The 18,761-nt window shown below is 44.3% G+C and overlaps 1 protein-coding gene across 2 annotated transcripts in view; it reads left to right on the top strand.

The window, feature by feature from the left end:
• Nucleotides 1-18,761, top strand: part of dph6 (diphthamine biosynthesis 6) — an 87,091-nt gene that overhangs the window by 15,217 nt on the left and 53,113 nt on the right. For both annotated transcript variants that reach the window (XM_014193806.2, XM_014193795.2), the window contains exons 4-5: nucleotides 7,327-7,400; nucleotides 8,256-8,374. In XM_014193806.2, the coding sequence (XP_014049281.1) occupies nucleotides 7,327-7,400; nucleotides 8,256-8,374 (193 nt within the window). The remainder of the gene's footprint in view (nucleotides 1-7,326; nucleotides 7,401-8,255; nucleotides 8,375-18,761) is intronic.

The raw sequence follows: 18,761 nt of genomic DNA, 5'->3' as shown, positions 1-18,761 counted from the left end.
TTCTCTGATCCACCTCTACGCAGACGATACCATTCTGTATTCTTCTGGCCCTTCTTTGGACACTGTGTTAACTAACCTCCAGACGAGCTTCAATGCCGTACAACTCTCCTTCCGTGGCCTCCAACTGCTCTTAAACGCAAGTGAAACTAAATGTATGCCCTTCAACCGATCGCTACCAGCACCTGCCCGCCCGTCCAGCATCACTACTCTGGACGGTTCTGACTTAGAATATGTGGACATCTACAAATACCTAAACTCTCCTTCCAGACTCACATTAAGTATCTCCAATCCAAAATTAAATCTAGAATCGGCTTCCTATTTCGCAACAAAGCATCCTTCACTCGTGCTGCCAAACATACCCTCGTAAAACTGACTATCCTACCGATCCTTGACTTCGGCGATGTCATTTACAAAATAGCCTCCAACACTCTACTCACCAAATTGGATGCAGTCTATCACAGTGCCATCCATTTTGTGACCAAAGCCCCATATACTACCCACCACTGCGACCTGTATGCTCTCGTTGGCTATCACTCCAGTGTTTAATTGCTAAATTGTAATTATTTAGCCACGATGGCCTATTTATTGCCTTACCTCCCTTATCTTACCTCATTTGCACACACTTTATATATACTTTTTTTCTATTGTGTTATTGACTGTATGTTTTGTTTAATCCATGTGTAACTCTGTGTTGTTGTTTGTGTTGCACTGCTTTGCTTTATCTTGGCCAGGTCGCAGTTGTAAATGAGAACTTGTTATCAACTAGCCTACCTGGTTAAATAAAGGTGAAATACATGTTTTATAAAAATACTATATACAGGGTCAGTTCCAGTACCATATTTACAATGTGCAGGGGAGGTACTGGATCAATAGAGGTAGATATGTATGGGGTAAGGTGACTAGGCATCAGGATATATGATGAACAGGGTATCAACAGTGTATATGATGATTGTATGTGAGTGGGTGTGTAGAGTCAGTATAAATGTATGTGCATTTGTTTGTAAGTGTGTTGGAGCGTCAGTGTGCTTGATGTGTAGGGCCCTGTGACTGCATAGAGATGGTGCAAAATGAGAATAAAATACAATATTGATTTAGTCGTTTTTGACCCTGTCCTGAACCATCTGACCTATCCTGTTACAGTCCACTGCTTTACACTTTAACCCAAACTGCCATTTCTCCTCATCTCCTTCACAACCCAGAGAGCGGTGTACATAGGTCACCTAGTTAGCCTAGCTGGGGTTGTGTTGTGTAGGGAGGGAATGGTAATGATGCTGATAACACAAATAAACAGCATAGCAATTTCCCCCATCCCACTGGAAGGCTCCTGTGACTGTCACATCCTTGACCACAGAGGTGTCTGATCATACCCCTAACAAGGCCCCTGGAGGGTTGTCCCAAATTTGATTAAGCACAAATTGCTTGAACCCCACGCTTTACACCCAGACTTCCAGCGCAGCACACATTGTCATAACAGAACAGGGGCCCCCTGTGTTACCCACGTGTAGCGGAGTACGGGAGAACAATCCCATTACATTAGAACAGGCCCAGAGCAGAGCTGATATAATGGAGCCTGGGCCATTAAAACCATGTTGTGTCCAGTCACTCACTGATGGAACTATGGGGGGGGGTCCGTATGACAACAAGGACACTTCGGGGGGGGTCCGTATGACAACAAGGACACTTCGGGGCACGTGATGGTACTGTACTATGTGCCCTTGATCAAACTGTCATTCAAGGCACTTTAATTAATTTATCAGGTCGTCTTCCTGCCTAGTCATATTATGAGGCTGGGGCAGTAACACTAACGTGCAAGAAGGCACACAAACACCGTGAGCCAGGAGAAAAGACTGACTGTGTAAATACCTGCTTCTGTATAGTATTGCAAGAATAACTGTTTTCAGCTAATCGTTCAGTGCAAAGGCGAACTTGCTTTATTGAATACCAGATATCTAGTGATTTTATGATAGTTACTATGGCTAATGGCTAATAGTCTGAATCGGAGGACACAGGCCCTTTGGATTAGGCCTAATTTAGAAAAAATCTCTCTGGAGTTTTAAGAATGTCATTAAGACTTCGTTTTGATCATCTACACAATCATTTAATGAGCGTTCTGATGTACTTAATGAATCTGTGAATGTTTAATATTTTATAGCTTCCTAATTGCCCTGTTTTCTATTAATTACTTTGGTCTATTAAATATTAATCCAGATGGAGTGATATGATGGATAACATAAAGTACCCTATTTAAAATCTAAGATGGAAATGGATGGTCTGTACAGAATCAGCTTTCACTTTGTAAGTGGTAATGCTACGTAGTTTCAATCAAGTTTCAGACTTTGCTTGTGCATTTTTTTCCTTGCATTTATATATAATTGTATTTGTATCATTGATTCTTAGTAGTAGTAGTAGTAGTGGTAGTAGCAAACGTTATTATCCCAGGGGGAAATTAGTTTTGCAGCACTATTAAACTCAAGACACTACAGACAGAATTTGGGATAAAAGTTGGTCTGTCAATATTGATGCAAAACTTGATGAATAAGAGTTCAGGAGAAGTGTTGACTCGTCAAGCATTTAGTAGAAGAAGTAGATCAACATCGTGCTACATGATAGGCTTTCCTCCGTCTTTCAGATCATATCTCTGTATCTGCGCTTAGACTATAGGCCTAGCTATGCCTATGAATACAATTGAATTACACTCGGATGGTCCAACGTATGTATATATAATTACAATGTTTATCACACACGCTACCTTGAAATAGAGTTTAAAGAGTATCATTTTTTGGGTGAATCTTCTGAGCCGTTTAGAGTTCAGCCCATCCATTTTCATGGGGGAGGTTTCCTTTAATGAATTTGACAATTAGTAACAGAAGTTAATGACTGTATGGGGCCTAGTACCCTGATGGACATATATCCAAGCCATATATATCCAAGCCATATTGTGATCCAAGCCATATATCCTAATTAAATGCTTTTAGTTTCCTGACGACTACAGCTAGACTAGACAGGCTTTTGTTTAGTCTGCCCCTGGTGGGGGTCCTTGGGGTCCTTCCGCACACCAACAGTCATGGAGAAGGAACAGAGAGCATTGTGGGAACGGTCTGAGGTAGCAATGACATGGTGTCGTAGCTAGATTTTCGGAATAAGCAGAATACCCATAGCAAAGTCTAATGTCCAATAAGTCATCTTAACTGAATGTGTATTAATTGTATTGGCTATACGTTTTGACAGTCACAATAGGTTTATTGCATTAAAATTCCAATAGTAGGATATCTTTCTGGGAAATATGTGCTGTAATTTATAGTACCGTTATCATATATTCTCCCCACAGTCCCAATGGTAACACAATCCAAACATCCTTCAGCCAGATGTCACTTCAAGTTTTTAGCGAACATATAGTTCATGATCCATCTCACTCTTTTTCAGGTATTATCCAAGTATAAAATATTTAGTTAAATATGTCAAGCAGCATGAAATCAGAGTTTGTGTTTTTATAGTGTCATGAATACATGGAACACTTCTGCAATATCCGTCTCTGTAGATGTATGTATTCACACCAGCCTCACAATTATTCCCTCTGCCTGCTTGGCTTTCCCACAGCGGATGAGAAAGAATGTCTAGAATTTGCTCAATCCAAGTCGTTCAGTTTGTCCAGCGCAACGCTAGTCCCCTCTTATTCCTGGCAGTCTCGACGATATCTATAATGGCGGCAAAAACAAAACGTCACCCAAAAATAACTCTCCAGAGCTTTAAGTAAAGTTATTTTTTGCGTACGGTCTAGAGTTAGAGTCGGAGAGTCTACATTTAAAAAAGGGGGTGTGACAGTTTGCTCTTCTCAATGTCTAGAATGGATTGCTAAAGTGGCTATTATTGCCTATTTGTGATAATTATATCTGTGACGAAGCTAAGAGCCATGTAGTTAAAAGAAAGCCAACTTCATTGTTACTTGATGATTCAGGCCTCAGAGGGCCCACTTTTAATGTTATGTCTGCCTCTGGCTCCCTGAAGGACAGAGGGGAAAGGAGAGGCATTATACTGTGTTGTTTAATCAGGCCCTGCCAAGTTTACAGCTCAATGACCCAATCACATTGTCAACAGTTAGTTAGACACCCCTCGGAGACTGGCCTGTCCTCTACACACTTTTTGTCTTTCTCCCTCTCTCTTTCTCTCGTTCCATCTTTCTCTTTCCCTTTCTTCATCTTTCTCTCTCTCTCTCTCCCAAGCTTCGTTTGTCTCTTCAGGAACTGACATGTTTCTGAGGAAAAGGTTATCATATCATTAGAAAATAGTGAACAGCTCTGTGGCCTACGTAGAGTAATAGGACAATGGCTCCAGCCCTCTTGGCTCTGTGCAGTGCTACAATGTTATCAGTCTGGAGTAATTATTGTCACAGAACTCTGAATTTCCAGAGATTGAGTTGTATTCTACATTACATTTTACACTGACTATAGTGACTTGCTGTACTGTATGTGTTTGGGCCCATTTCACAGTGCAATGACACTCAGTATGCAGTAAAGAATCCAGCACACACATACACTAGCCTATCCCTGTACTACCCTATCCTGTCCCTGTACTACTCCCTGTGGTCCCGTGTGGCTCAGTTGGTAGAGCATGGTGTTTGCAACGCCAGGGTTGTGGGTTCGATTCCCACGGGGGACCAGTACGGGGGAAAACATTTATGAAATGTATGCATTCACTACTGTAAGTCGCTCTGGATAAGAGCGTCTGCTAAATGACTAAAATGAAAAAATGTACTCTAGCCTATCCCTGTACTACCCTATCCCTGTACTACCCTATCCTATCCCTGTACTGCCCTAGCCTATCCCTGTACTGCCCTAGCCTATCCCTGTACTAGCCAATCCCTGTACTAGCCTATCCCTGTACTAGCCTATCCCTGTACTAGCCAATCCCTGTACTAGCCTATCCCTGTACTAGCCTATCCCTGTACTACCCTAGCCTATCCCTGTACTACCCTAGCCTATCCCTGTACTATCCTAGCCTATCCCTGTACTATCCTAGCCTATCCCTGTACTAGCCTATCCCTGTACTAGCCTATCCCTGTACTACCCTAGCCTATCCCTGTACTATCCTAGCCTATCCCTGTACTATCCTAGGCTATCCCTGTACTAGCCTATCCCTGTACTAGCCTATCCCTGTACTAGCCTATCCCTGTACTATCCTAGCCTATCCCTGTACTATCCTAGCCTATCCCTGTACTACCCTATCCCTGTACTAGCCTATCCCTGTACTACCCTAGCCTATCCCTGTTTGCCTGTGTGTGTTTATGTGTGCACCTCTCCCTCCTTGTCCCCTCGTTATGCCCAGGGACTGCTGTGTGTGTGTCTCTCTGTCCCAACACACACAGACAGTATATTCTTTATCTGATTAGCTGACACGTCTGTGTGGAGCTCTGTGCAGTGCAGCAGCTGAGCAGAGCAGCGTCAGGCCCAAGGCAGGGCATGGATTTCATTTAAAAAAGTATCAAAGGTTTACACGCCGCTCGCTTTAATCAGCATGTTTATCAGGCAGAGAGAAATTGCAGGAAGGACCACAGGGAGAAGAGAGGGGTTATCTTAAGGACCAGTAGCCTGGGAAATTGATAATGGCTACAAGGTAATTTACTGGCAACTTGTGCATCCCTCCACCGCGCCGCTGCCTAGGCCGGCCCCTCATTCTAATTACAGGCCATGTAATGCACTAATGAAGCTGCGGGGTGTGTGTGTGAGTCTGTGTGTGTGCTCTGTGCCAGTCTGGAGTGATTTCATGAGCTTGAGATTGAATACATCTCTGGGCTGTGTGGGTGGGTGGGTGGGTGGCTGGGTGGGTGGGGAGGCCAGTGCTTGAGATTGAATACGTTGCTGGGCTGTGTGGGTGGGTGGGTGGCTGGGGAGGCCGGTGCAGCCTCTCTCCAGAGTCTGTGTGTGTGGGTGGGTGGGTGGGTGGGTGCAGCCTCTCTCCAGAGTCTGTGTGTGTGGGTGGGTGGGTGGGTGGGTGCAGCCTCTCTCCAGAGTCTTTGTGTGTGGCTGGCTGGGTGGGTGGGTGGCTGGGTGCAGCCTCTCTCAGAGTCTGTGTGTGTAGCTGGGTGGGTGGGTGGGTGGGTGCAGCCTCTCTCCAGAGTCTTTGTGTGTGGCTGGCTGGGTGGGTGGGTGGCTGGGTGCAGCCTCTCTCCAGAGTCTGTGTGTGTGGCTGGGTGGGTGGGTGGGTGGCTGGGTGGGTGGGTGGGTGGGTGACTCTCTCCAGAGTCTGTGTGTGTGGCTGGGTGGGTGGGTGGGTGCAGCCTCTCTCCAGAGTCTGTGTGTGTGGCTGGGTGGGTGGGTGTGTGGGTGGGTGGGTGACTCTCTCCAGAGTCTGTGTGTGTGGCTGGTTGGGTGGGTGGGTGGGTGGGTGGGTGACTCTCTCCAGAGTCTGTGTGTGTGGCTGTCTCCCAAGATGAATGTGATGTGAAAAAGTGTCTGATTAATATTTGGCAGTGTGACAGCCCTATATGATGTATGTATTTCATATATTAAGTCAACGAGGTGATGCTGTGTTTTGGAGCTTGGTGTTGGTAGATGTGTGGTCTGTGGTGGGATGTTAGGGGGCAGCTCTGTTAGCAGTGACAGTCATTGAGGGTTGTCATGAGGACAACATGTCTGGAGGACACTCCTTAACTACTAACTGTTGTTTTCCAGACTGGTCTCCCTGACTCACGCAGGAGCACAGTGAGTCCTTTTGCAAACTGACTAGCTTAATACTGAACTGGGTCAGTTCTGTCTTGTGCGTGTGTGTGTGCGTGCGTGCTCAGTTCTGCCCTATGTAACGGTCTCTGACCTTGCAGTGTGGTCGGACAGTTCCATGTCCAGTTCACACAAAGCTACTGATAAGAAGCAGACTGGTTCTGCTGCTCCAGTGTTAGTGTTGTTGTTCTGATGCTCCGGCTCCAGCCAGGCCCAGCCAGCCAGGCCCAGACAGGACGAGGAGTTCACCCCCCTCACTAGGGGATGTGTGCAGGGCCAGGAAAGCCTTGATATGACTATCATGTAAACATCCCCACCTATCTGATGGAGGGAAAGAACACTGTTTTCTCAGAGTGTTTGTGTGTGAGTGTGTGTGCGTGCATCTCTCTCTCTCCGGGCTCGTGCGCGTGTTCATAGACATCGTTCTCTCACAGTGTCCTCTCTTTTTGTTCTTCAAGTGATATTTAGATGGTTATGTGGCCTTTTGGCCCAATTAGATCATCACCAGACGCTAATATGATGGAACAGGAAACCGTTGTGATGTGAGAGTTTAAAGTATAGAAAGTTTCCTAAAGGAAGATTTTCCTCCTCCTTCCCTCTCTTCTCTTCACAGGAAATGGAGGATGTCGAGGCTGTGTCTGTAGGGGCCATTCTTTCAGACTACCAAAGAGTACGAGTGGAAAATGTGTAAGTAGAACAAGTGTGTGTACACACACACACAAACAAACACACACAACTACATGCCTGAGAGACACTGTATTCCACACAAAGATGATGTACATATGTTTACTCCATGATGTTCAGTCTAGCTGTATTGTTATGGTACAGTTGTATTACCAGAATGGCCAATGGCTTACTTACGTAATGGGAAACAATGTATTGTTATACACGACATCAGAAAGGACACGTCACTTTTTTATCTATACAGTAGGACATTGGATACAGGTGAAAGGGTTTCTATGATAGTACCTTAGGGAGAGGCCTAGCATGGGCCTCTCTCTCGCTCTCCCTCTCTCTCCCCCTCCCTCTGTCACTGTGGTAAGGTACATTCCAGCACAAGCCTCTCTCGTCTTGTGTTCCCAACACAACCACAGAGCTCTCAGCTTATGAACAAATCCTGCTGTCAGTCATGTATTGTTTCAGCCACTCACACACACACTCTTTCCCTCGCATACACACTCACCGCAGGCGTTCTCTGAGACAAAGACATGTACGCCCAAGAGTTTCGGCTCCAGTTACCGCCACTCAGCCTATGTGAGTGTGTTGTGTATGTGTGTGTGCGTGCGTGAGTGTGACACAGACAGTTATAGTGTAAAGGTGCCATTTTAAGATAATTACCCCTCTTTAATTCCCCCTTTTTCTGCTGAATCTGTTGAACAAAGCCACTAGCACCAGAGACGGCTCAGAGTGTGTTCCATCTGAGCCTTGGTGTGGCAGCCTGCCCACAAAACTAGTGAAAGTGCCCGACGCACTTTGAAGGCGTTGTGATCCTGGTAATTTTTCATTCTGACCCCTCCCTCCCTCCCTCACCTGTTCTCCCAGGTGTGTGCGACTGGGTCTGCAGCCACTGGCCTACCTGTGGCGCCGTGACCAGGCAACCCTGCTCTCCGAGATGATATCGTGTGACCTCCAGGCCCTCCTCATCAAAGTGGCCGCCTTCGGTGTGTCTCTCTCTTTCTCTCGTTCTCTCTCTTTCTCTCTCTTTCATCAGGGCAGCGGGTGAGCAGTCCAACACCGCCCTTCTCTCATTGCCGACTTAGTGCTCGCTCTTTTCCCAGTCCAAAAGGTACAGGTTAAGTAGGAGAGTTTGTTAGAGGCGGGTGAGGAGAGTTTGAGATTGAGAGCGGGGAGGGAACGGGAGGTGGAGGGTTTGTGTTACCAAAGAGAGAAAGAGAGAGTAATGTGCAATGTTCCGAATCATCAATCTGTGGTTTTTAGCAGCAATGTTGAGACTTGTGCCAGGGGGCAAAGGCAGCAGAGTGGAAAAGAATATGAATAGAAAGATAAGAAGCAGAAGGGAGGAGGAGTGGGGGGGGGGATCTTGGCAGTTGAGCAACTGTACAGGTGATTGCACAGCGCATTAATGAAACCTGTCAATAACACCGCGCAGGCGTCCCTATTGTGGTGGGAGGCCAGTGTTGCGTACCTCACACCTTTTGCATACCTCATAACTTATGGGCCATAAAGAGTAGATTAGAATCTAGTATATATCTAATTTAAGCTCCGGCACAAAGGGAAAAGGTTAACGTATCGTCACCTAGGTTTGTCTTCTTGGCCACTGTGGAGCCTGGGGGATAGAAGGATTGGTTTGCGGAATAAGAGAGAAAAGTGTTTTTTTCTTTCTCTTCAGTGTGCTACCTGTATCTACTTGACAGTTGAGTTGGATCCCTTTGATAGTGAAAGTGATAAATTATAATAATGTGGCACATGGTTATTTTTACTTTGAAACGGACTCGTGGTGATAGATCATTATGGAGACACTGTTTACATGCTCTTAAGTGCTTGTTGTCGCCTTCAGGAGCAATCAGTTGAAAGGGGTGCCAGCCAGACTGATGACCTAGTGAACTGAATGTCGTGACATGTTCAGGTTTCTAGATGTCTCTCAACACCATTGAAATGGTCACTGTTGGAATGTAGTTCATCATTTACCTGCATTATTAGTCTTCGTATCTATGACTATTTCTCATTTTTTGAAGTTTGACTGTTTGAAGTGTTATTAGTCTTTTTTTCCCCTGTTCAAACTTGAATCTTTCACTTTTTAAGGAGAGAGATAATTGCAAGAATCCAATTTTGAGCCTGTTATAATTTTACTGACAAGATCATTGTGTTCTAGCATCTTCGTAAAGTAAACGTATTATCATTATGTTCTTTCTCCACGTGAAGTCCCTTTATCTAGCTTTATCTAACACATGCTTTTGACTTGTGTATTCCACTTGGGTTACTTCTTCTCCCTTTGATGTCAATGATCACACTGTCCTTTCTTCCACCCTGTTTGAACGCAATGAACCCAGAGAATGTTAGAGAGGATGGTAATTATGCTAATGCAGGGCTTTTTAAAACAACGTCATCTTCATTTGGTCGCCGAGACAAAGCCTCTTTGTGTCTGGCCCAGGAATGCTGCTCTGCTGTATGCTGCTGCTCTCTGCTATCGCCCCAGCATCGCTAGTCCCTTCAAATTACCGCCCAAAGTCATTCACAGCCAGAGAAAACACCTCACCTTAAAAGCTTAAGACCACCAGTGGCCAGGCCACCGTACCGCCAAGCTTTCATCCCCTTCTGTTAACACATAGGCTACTCCTCTAAAAGAAAAAAGAAAATTCCACACATTCATTTTGTGAGTGTGTGTTTGTTTGTGTGTATTTAGTGTTTTGGCTACAGGTAGAAGGGGAAGATGTTATCGTGGTCCCTGACTCCTCACCTGTCCCGAGGCAGGGGTAATTAGAAATGAGAGAATTTAATGGGGCCGCGAGCGCCTCGGGCCCTTTTAAGGCACCACTCAAATAATTGCAGCTTTGGTTCGAAGCAGGTCTGAGCAGCGAGGTGTGCTGTTTGGGGGGGTATTGGGTGACAGATGGGTGTACCTGAGGGGATGAGGTAGGGGGCGAGGGGGATTTTCCTTCGCAGACCTCAGGAAGAGATAATAACAGCTCTCTCAGGGTTAAAGGTCAAAGCCACATCTGAAATGACAGAATGCTGCGATGTTAGAGATGCTTTTGGTTCATCTGGCACTGTCTGCAAGATAGGTTTTTCTTTGGGGGGGATGAAGGGATAGATACTGGGTGGAAGTTTCAGTGTAATATTCCTTCATTGCCTACTTGGAGAGACAGGTGAAAAATGTATGGTAAACCGCATTTCCTACTGCTTTTGCTTTTTGGGGGGGAAGGGAAGAGATTTTGAAGGTGACAAATCCCTATTGTCAAAAGACAGCTGTCCAAAAACTGGATGATCCTGTAAATGAATTCTCAGGAAGCGCTTATTTTCATACTGACTTTACCCTAATCCACAGTTGGAGAGAAAAGAGAGAAAGAACAGACAGAACAAGATTATCGTCAGATTTCTGTCTCCTGATATCCTATGTAGTGAAGGCTATTGCATGTCTTAAGATATTGAGCACAGCAGAATATTATAAAGCCAAATTAAAATTTCTCTGTAAATGTGTATTAGATGATCATTAAGTTTTACCTGAGTTGGGTCCTCAATGTTTTCACATACAGCACACCCGCTCTCTTCTTAGCAAGTGATAATTGGCAATTCCAAATGCCAGTATTAAATATTAATGTAATTAGTTAGCTGATTGATTAGTGTTGGTGTGTGTGGGTGCACATGCGGGTTCAGCATTCTCTGCAGCGGCTAATTGCTCTGCAGCTTTAGCGATAATTGCCATTTTTGAAATCAAGGTTTCTCCGTCGGAAACCTTTTATCACATTGTGAGCTGAGCTCTACCCTTTGCGCTGGGCCTTCCTTTGTGTTATGAAAAAATAAAACATGGACTGATTTGCATTCACTGAAGACCATAGTGTAGCTACAGTTTAAAACCATGGACTAATTTAGTTATTTCAGAAGACCATACTGTAGCTCCAGTTTAAAACCATGGACTAATTTAGTTATTTCAGAAGATCATACTGTAGCTCCAGTTTAAAACCATGGACTAATTTAGTTATTTCAGAAGATCATACTGTAGCTCCAGTTTAAAACCATGGACTAATTTAGTTCTTTCAGAAGACCATACTGTAGCTCCAGTTTAAAACCATGGACTAATTTAGTTCTTTCAGAAGACCATACTGTAGCTCCAGTTTAAAACCATGGACTAATTTAGTTCTTTCAGAAGACCATACTGTAGCTCCAGTTTAAAACCATGGACTAATTTAGTTCTTTCAGAAGACCATACTGTAGCTCCAGTTTAAAACCATGGACTAATTTAGTTCTTTCAGAAGACCATACTGTAGCTCCAGTTTAAAACCATGGACTAATTTAGTTCTTTCAGAAGTCTTAATGGTTGGTTTAGTTTTGTTTGACAACAATTGTCTATTTGAAATGCGATGTTGTCTTGTCTACTGTCAGAAACACCAAACTTCTTTGAAGGCAGAGGAATAGATATGTTTTCTTCTGAAAGTCAAGTCAGCTTCCATTGTCCTTTCAATGGCCAGGGCCAAATTAGCCTTGAAAGGCAAGCAGTGCTATAATTTGCTGTTGACATTTGATGTACCACTGACAGTAAAGCATTGTGATGAAAACAATTAAAGCAACTTTAACACAGTGACAGTAAACGCTAAACCGTCAGCCTCAGGTTGCACAGCTTAACCTTGACTCGGGTCACAGACCCCCATCCACCCCTCCTTTCCTCCATCACGTTTGGATGGAAAGTTGCTAACAACAGAAAGACAAAAGAAAGTGGAGGATTAGTCATTTAGGCTTGACATGCCAAGTAACAAGACTCTTTTTTTTACCTGACCTTGTGGGGCCAGTTCAGTCATATAAATCTCTGTCAACAATGTTATTAGTTTAGTGTACGTTTCAATGATCAACTGTTTTGGCCCAGCTCGCCACAATGAACTGAAACAGCAATATTTGATATCAAATCAAACTTTATTTGTCACATGCGCCGAATACAACAAGTGTAGACCTTACCGTAAAATGCTTACTTACAAGCCCTTAACCAACAGTGCAGTTCAAGAAGAGTTAAGAAAATATTTACCAAATAAACTAAAGTAAAAAAGAATAAAAAGTTACACAATAAAATAACAATACAGAGGCTATATACAGGGGGTACTGGTACCGAGTCAGTGTGTGGGGTTACAGGTTAGTTAAGGTAATTTGTACATGTAGGTAGGGGTGAAGTGACTATGCATAGATAATAAACAGCTCGTAGCAGCAGTGTACAAAACAAATGGGGGGAGTCAATGTAAATAGTCCATTTTGCTGCTAGAATGTATACATCAAGACTAAGAGTCAACCAAGAGGCACCTATTGGAGTCAAAAAATACAAAAGTAAAGATGGAATTCCATTCTGTATCATTGATACCTCCTCTTTAATGTCAGTTATTGTCTTTTTCTAAAAGTCAGGGACAACATCTGTGTAAACCTTGCAATATACATTGGATAAGGTTTTAATTGCCCACAATATCTTTTTATTTAAATGTGTTGGATATAACAGATTCCATCTTTGAGGTGGGTGCTGCTCTATTCACCCTGCCTATTATTCCTCTCAGAGACATTGAATTTCAGATAAGAGCTTGGACGCATTTCACATATAACCTCAATCTTATCATCTTTTGTTTGTGGCAGCATCCCTCCCTCTCTCCTCCCTTTTTTTTCTCTTTCTCTCTCCCCCTGTAAGATGAGGTGATACTGAACAGCTATTGTTTTCACTAAGGTCTTTGAGAGCGTTGTTCAAAGGCTTGACGCGGCTCACCTTCTAGCGGGAGATGCTTATTTCATGCATTTAAAGCTAAAATGTTTCACATCCTGAATCCAATTTTCTCTCTCTTTTCTCTCTGAAGGCAGGGATTAAAGCCAAGCTGTCAGTCGGCAGACATGCCAGATCTTAAGACGACTCATGGATGGCTGCGATACTCGGCTCTGGCATTGGCAGTATCTAGAATCTCTCTCCCAGGTTTTAATTTAGCATTAGGTGCAATGTAGCAGAGTGCCAAGGACACTGAGCAGGAGAGCACAACTAGTTTAAATTAAGAAGGTAACTCATGCTGTAGGTTTACATTAATCATTTGATGAAGGGTGCTTAGGCTTTTTCCAGTGGGTAAAAAGTATACACAAGGTTTTGCTGTTGAAATAATTGGCTGTGACTGTATAGGTCTGAGAGAGACTCCACAAGCAGAGTTCAGTAAAGAGTGAGAACCCCTTTTCTGTTAACACTGCCTTTTTTTCAAACATGTTGTTTCAAAGATCAGTCTATTATGCATCATTTCAAATGTTTTCGTTGAAGTTGTCTAATAAGCAGGTAGTAATGGATATGATGGTGTCCTTTCCATACAATTTTTTGTGTACAGCATAACCATCAATACACTTACAGAACACACATTTTTATACAGTATTTGCAAAGTTTTACATGTCACTATGATAGTCTTGAACATATTACTGACGTGATTGTTCAAATAGGGCAAAACCTCTCTTTTTCCACACTAATTTCAAGCTTTGGCAGAGTAATTTTGTGAACACTGTACCCCTTAAAACGCGTTTCCTCATTACTCCACTCTCTACTTTGAAAAGTTCACTGAATTTAATTGCGGTTTTATGGGATAATACGGGATAAAAAGCCTTTTAAGGGCCAGCTATTCCTTTTGTCTCCCAGGAAAGCTTCTCTCTCTTAAAGTGCGGCCAACCTGTCTCTGGCGGCAGACAAATGGCAGCTTCTAGTGGGCTTATTTGGGTTTAATGTGGCATAATGAGGTTATGTAATTGGGTTTAGGTCAGGTTGTAAAACAGGTTGAGAGGAGATGGGGATGTGAAGACCATGTAAATGAGTGCAGTGTTAAGATTGCTGGATGAAGCTAACAGTAACAATGTGGTGGGCTGGGTTCACAGTACGTAGCCACTGAGTGACACTCACAAAACGTGTCCAGTATGGATTCAGTTAGGCCTATCTTATGGTTCAGCAAGTAGAAGATAAACAGATTTCTGTTGCCATTATTCATTCATTGGGGGAATTTCATGAAAATGAAACTACTTTTATGTCATTGGAAGATTGGCATCACAAGTCTGAATAGTTATATACTGTATGGTATATTTTCACGTATTCCTGTCACGCACATCTCTATGCGCTTGCCACCTCCCTCCCTGTAAATATCAAATCATGTATCATATATTATTTAAGGCTAGGCAAAGTTAATGAACACATTAAAAAAGCGACATCCCCTCAGCAATTTGAAGCCAATCATTAAAATTTGTTAAAAGGCATGACTAATTAAAAAGGATATTTAAATGGGATTGAATTTTAATGCTTTTTCTCTTATTACCTTTGTGCGGGGTTAAGATGAGAGGGTGACGAGATTAGATATTCTCATACTAATTAAGGCCACAGCTCCCCTGGGTGGAGAACAAGGGCCTGGCTCATTCTCTCCTTCCATCCCTCCCCCCAGAACTTCTCTCGCTCCTTCACATCGCCGCGCCATTGGAGGCTTGGGAGGCCTAGTTGAGGCTTAAGTTGAAACCCACTTTGGGATGCTGCATGCCCCTCCTCAGAGCTACCGTGGAATCTAACCTTGACCTTTTGAGGTTGTCAGGACAAGAAGAGAATATAGTTTCTCATGTTATGATTAACTTTTGCCTTCTAATTGCATAGAAACTTGTAAATGAGCAGGATTAAATACATTTGAATAGGATAATGAATGTTCAGAGGTTTAAATCGGAACAGAATACTGTGGTGTTTGTTGTGTTGGCGCGTATGTCAAAATAGCGTATCAGTTTGTTATACTGCAGGTAATTACTTGTTTGTTAATGTGTCAGACTATGTATGAAAAGCCACACTGAGAAGACATTGGATATGGGTGATACTAAGTGAGCCACCAAAAAGCCTCTCAGTCACATGAAGCTGAACATAGCCTTGCTAATCTTGTCTATGGTAGTCTCCATGGCTAGCTAGATAGGCTAGCTAGATTGGATTGGCTGAGGCTCTAGCATGAACAGGAAACCACATTAGGATAATTTATATGAAGCCTCTTTGGTCATGGTGTTCACCTGGTTTCACCTTTACTCCCATCTGTTGTTTAGCTGTTTGTCTTTGTTGTGTCTGCTGAGTTACATGCTGTCTTATTGGCTGTTTGTCTTTGTTGAGTCTGCTGAGTTACATGCTGTCTCATTGGCTGTTTGTCTTTGTTGTGTCTGCTGAGTTACATGCTGTCTCATTGGCTATTTGTCTTTGTTGTGTCTGCTGAGTTACATGCTGTCTCATTGGCTGTTTGAGGTTAAGAGCAAGTAGGGTCACCTGGGGTGATACCATAAGTAGCTTGTTTGTTTACTTGAGGATCAGAGTTGTTTATTCTCAGGAGATATCGTGTGACCTCATCGGCCTCCTCATCAAAGAGCTAAAGGTCGGAAAGGAGGCTTCATCAGGAACAGGTGTCAGAAAAGGTTTGACAGGTGGATGCCGGATTTTGTGTCACGCAGAGAGTAAAACCATAGACACTTAGATAGAGGGGAACACAGACTGTTAGTGCCCTTAATGCACAAGTACTGCAACTTAATTGACATGCTAAGCCGTTAATACAGCCATGGTGGCTATTACTGGCTAATGTTGGAACCGCTAAGAATTCAAATCAAATCTAAGTTTATTTGTCACGTGCGCCGAATACAACAGGTCTAGACCTTACAGTGAAATGCTTACTTACAGGCTCTAACCAATAGTGCGAAAAGAAGGTGTGTGTGTGTAGGTAAGTAAAGAAATAGAACAACAGTAAAAAGACATTTGAAAATAAGAGTAGCAAGGCTATATACAGACACCGGTTAGTCAGACTTATTGAGGTAGTATGTATATGTAGGTATGGTTAAAGTGACTATGCATATACGATGAACAGAGAGTAGCAGTAGTGTAAAAAGAGGGGTTGGCGGGTGGTGGGACACAATGCAGATAGCCCGGTTAGCCAATGTGCGGGAGCACTGGTTGGTCGGGCCAATTGCGGTAGTATGTACATGAATGTATAGTTAAAGTGACTATGCATATAAGATGAACAGAGAGTAGCAGCAGCATAAAAGAGGGGTTGGGTGGGTGGGCACACAATGCAAATAGTCCAGGTAACCATTTGGTTACCTGTTCAGGAGTGTTATGGCTTGGGGGTAAAAACTGTTGAGAAGCCTTTTTGTCCTAGACGTGGCACTCCGGTACCGCTTGCCATGCGGTAGTAAAGAGAACAGTCTATGACTGGGGTGGCTGGGGTCTTTGACAATTTTTAGGGCCTTCTTCTGACACCGCCTGGTATATAGGTCCTAGATGGCAGGCAGCTTAGCCCCAGTGATGTACTGGGCCGTACGCACTACCCTCTGAAGTGCCTTGCGGTCGGAGGCCGAGCAATTGCCGTACCAGGCAGTGATGCAACCGGTCAGGATGCTCTCGATGTTGCAGCTGTAGAACCTTTTGAGGATTTCAGGACCCATGCCAAATCTTTTTAGTTTCCTGAGGGGGAATAGGTTTTGTCGTGCCCTCTTCACGACTGTCTTGGTGTGTTACGACCATTCTAGTTTGTTGTTGATGTGGACACCAAGGAACTTGAAGCTCTCAACCTGCTCCACTACAGCCCCGTCGATGTGAATGGGGACGTGCTCAGTGCTCCTTTTCCTGTAGTCCACAATCATCTCCTTAGTCTTGGTTACGTTGAGGGATAGGTTGTTATTCTGTCACCACCTGGCCAGGTCTCTGACCTCCTCCCTATAGGCTGTCTCGTCATTGTCGGTGATCAGGCCTACCACTGTTGTTTCATCTGCAAACTTAATGATGGTGTTGGAGTCATGCCTGGCCATGCAGTCGTGGGTGAACAGGGAGTACAGGAGGGGACTGAGCACGCACCCCTGGGGAGCTCCAGTGTTGAGGATCAACGTGGCAGATGTGTTGCTACTTACCCTCACCACCTGGGGGCGGCCCGTCAGGAAGTCCAGGATCCAGTTGCAGAGGTAAGTATTTAGTCCCAGGTTCCTTAGCTTAGTGATGAGCTTTGAGGGTACTATGGTGTTGAACGCTGAGCTGTAGTCAATGAATAGCATTCTCACATAATTATTCCTTTTGTCCAGGTGGGAAAGGGCCGTGTGGAGTGCAATAGAGATTGCATCATCTGTGGATCTGTTTGGGCGGTATGCAAATTGGAGTGGGTCTAGGGTTTCTGGGATAATGGTGTTGATGTGAGCCATTACCAGCCTTTCAAAGCACTTCATGGCTACGGACGTGAGTGCTACGGGTCTAGTCATTTAGGCAGGTTGCCTTTGTGTTCTTGGGCACAGGGACTATGGTGGTCTGCTTGAAGCATGTTGGTATTACAGACTCAATCAGGAACATGTTGAAAATGTCAGTGAAGACACCTGCCAGTTGGTCAGCACATGCCCAGAGCACACGTCCTTGTAATCCGTCTGGCCCCGCAGCCTTGTGTATGTTGACCTGTTTAAAGGTTTACTCATGTCGGCTGCTGAGAGCGGGGTCACACAGTTGTCCGGAACAGCTGATGCTCTCATGCATGCCTCAGTGTTGCTTGCTTTGAAACAAGCATAGAAGTGATTTAGCTTGTCTAGTAGGCTCGTGTCACTGGGCAGCTCGCGGCTGTGCTTCCCTTTGTAGTCTGTAATAGTTTGCAAGCCCTGCCACATCCGACGAGCATCGGAGCCGGTGTAGTATGATTCAACCTTAGCCCTGTATTGACGCTTTGCCTGTTTGATGGTTCGTCGCAGGGCATAGCGGGATTTCTTGTAAGCTTCCGGGTTAGAGTCCCGCACCTTGAAAGCGGCAGCTCTACCCTTTAGCTCAGTGCGAATGTTGCCTGTAATCCATGGCTTCTGATTGGGGTATGTACGTACAGTCCCTGTGGGGACGACGTCCTCAATGCACTTATTGATAAAGCCAGTGACTGATGTGGCGTATTCCTCAATGTCATCGGAAGAATCCCGGAACATGTTCCAGTCTGTGATAGCAAAACAGTCCTGTAGTTGAGTGACTGCCTGGCTTATACATTCAAAGGTGGGGTCTTTTTGTTCTCTAAGCTTTGATCTGAAGTAAAATGAGGACGAAGAAACTGAAGTAAGAGGTAATGGTGTTCTTGGAATGTGGCACTGGTAGGTACTGGCTGGGTAAACAGACATAGCACTCTTCCTCCTCTCCTAGTCCTGTTTTTCTCTCTGCTGCCCCACACAAAGCTGAGGGCCTGTGAGTCACTTCCATGCACCGTGTAAGGGGAAGGAGAGTGGGAAGGCCAATAAACAGGATCTCTCTCTCCCTTTCTCTCCCTTTCTCTCCCTTTCTCTCCCTTTCTCTCCCTCTCTCAGAGTTTAGGTTATCAAAGGGAACCAGATGAGGGGTGCTTCTCTCTTTTCGTCCCGCTGAGACTGAAAACTGTT

The sequence above is a fragment of the Salmo salar genome, chromosome ssa01, assembly GCF_905237065.1.
Source record: "Salmo salar chromosome ssa01, Ssal_v3.1, whole genome shotgun sequence".
Classification (NCBI taxonomy): domain Eukaryota; kingdom Metazoa; phylum Chordata; class Actinopteri; order Salmoniformes; family Salmonidae; genus Salmo; species Salmo salar.
This window is presented reverse-complemented; position numbering and strand designations above follow the sequence as displayed.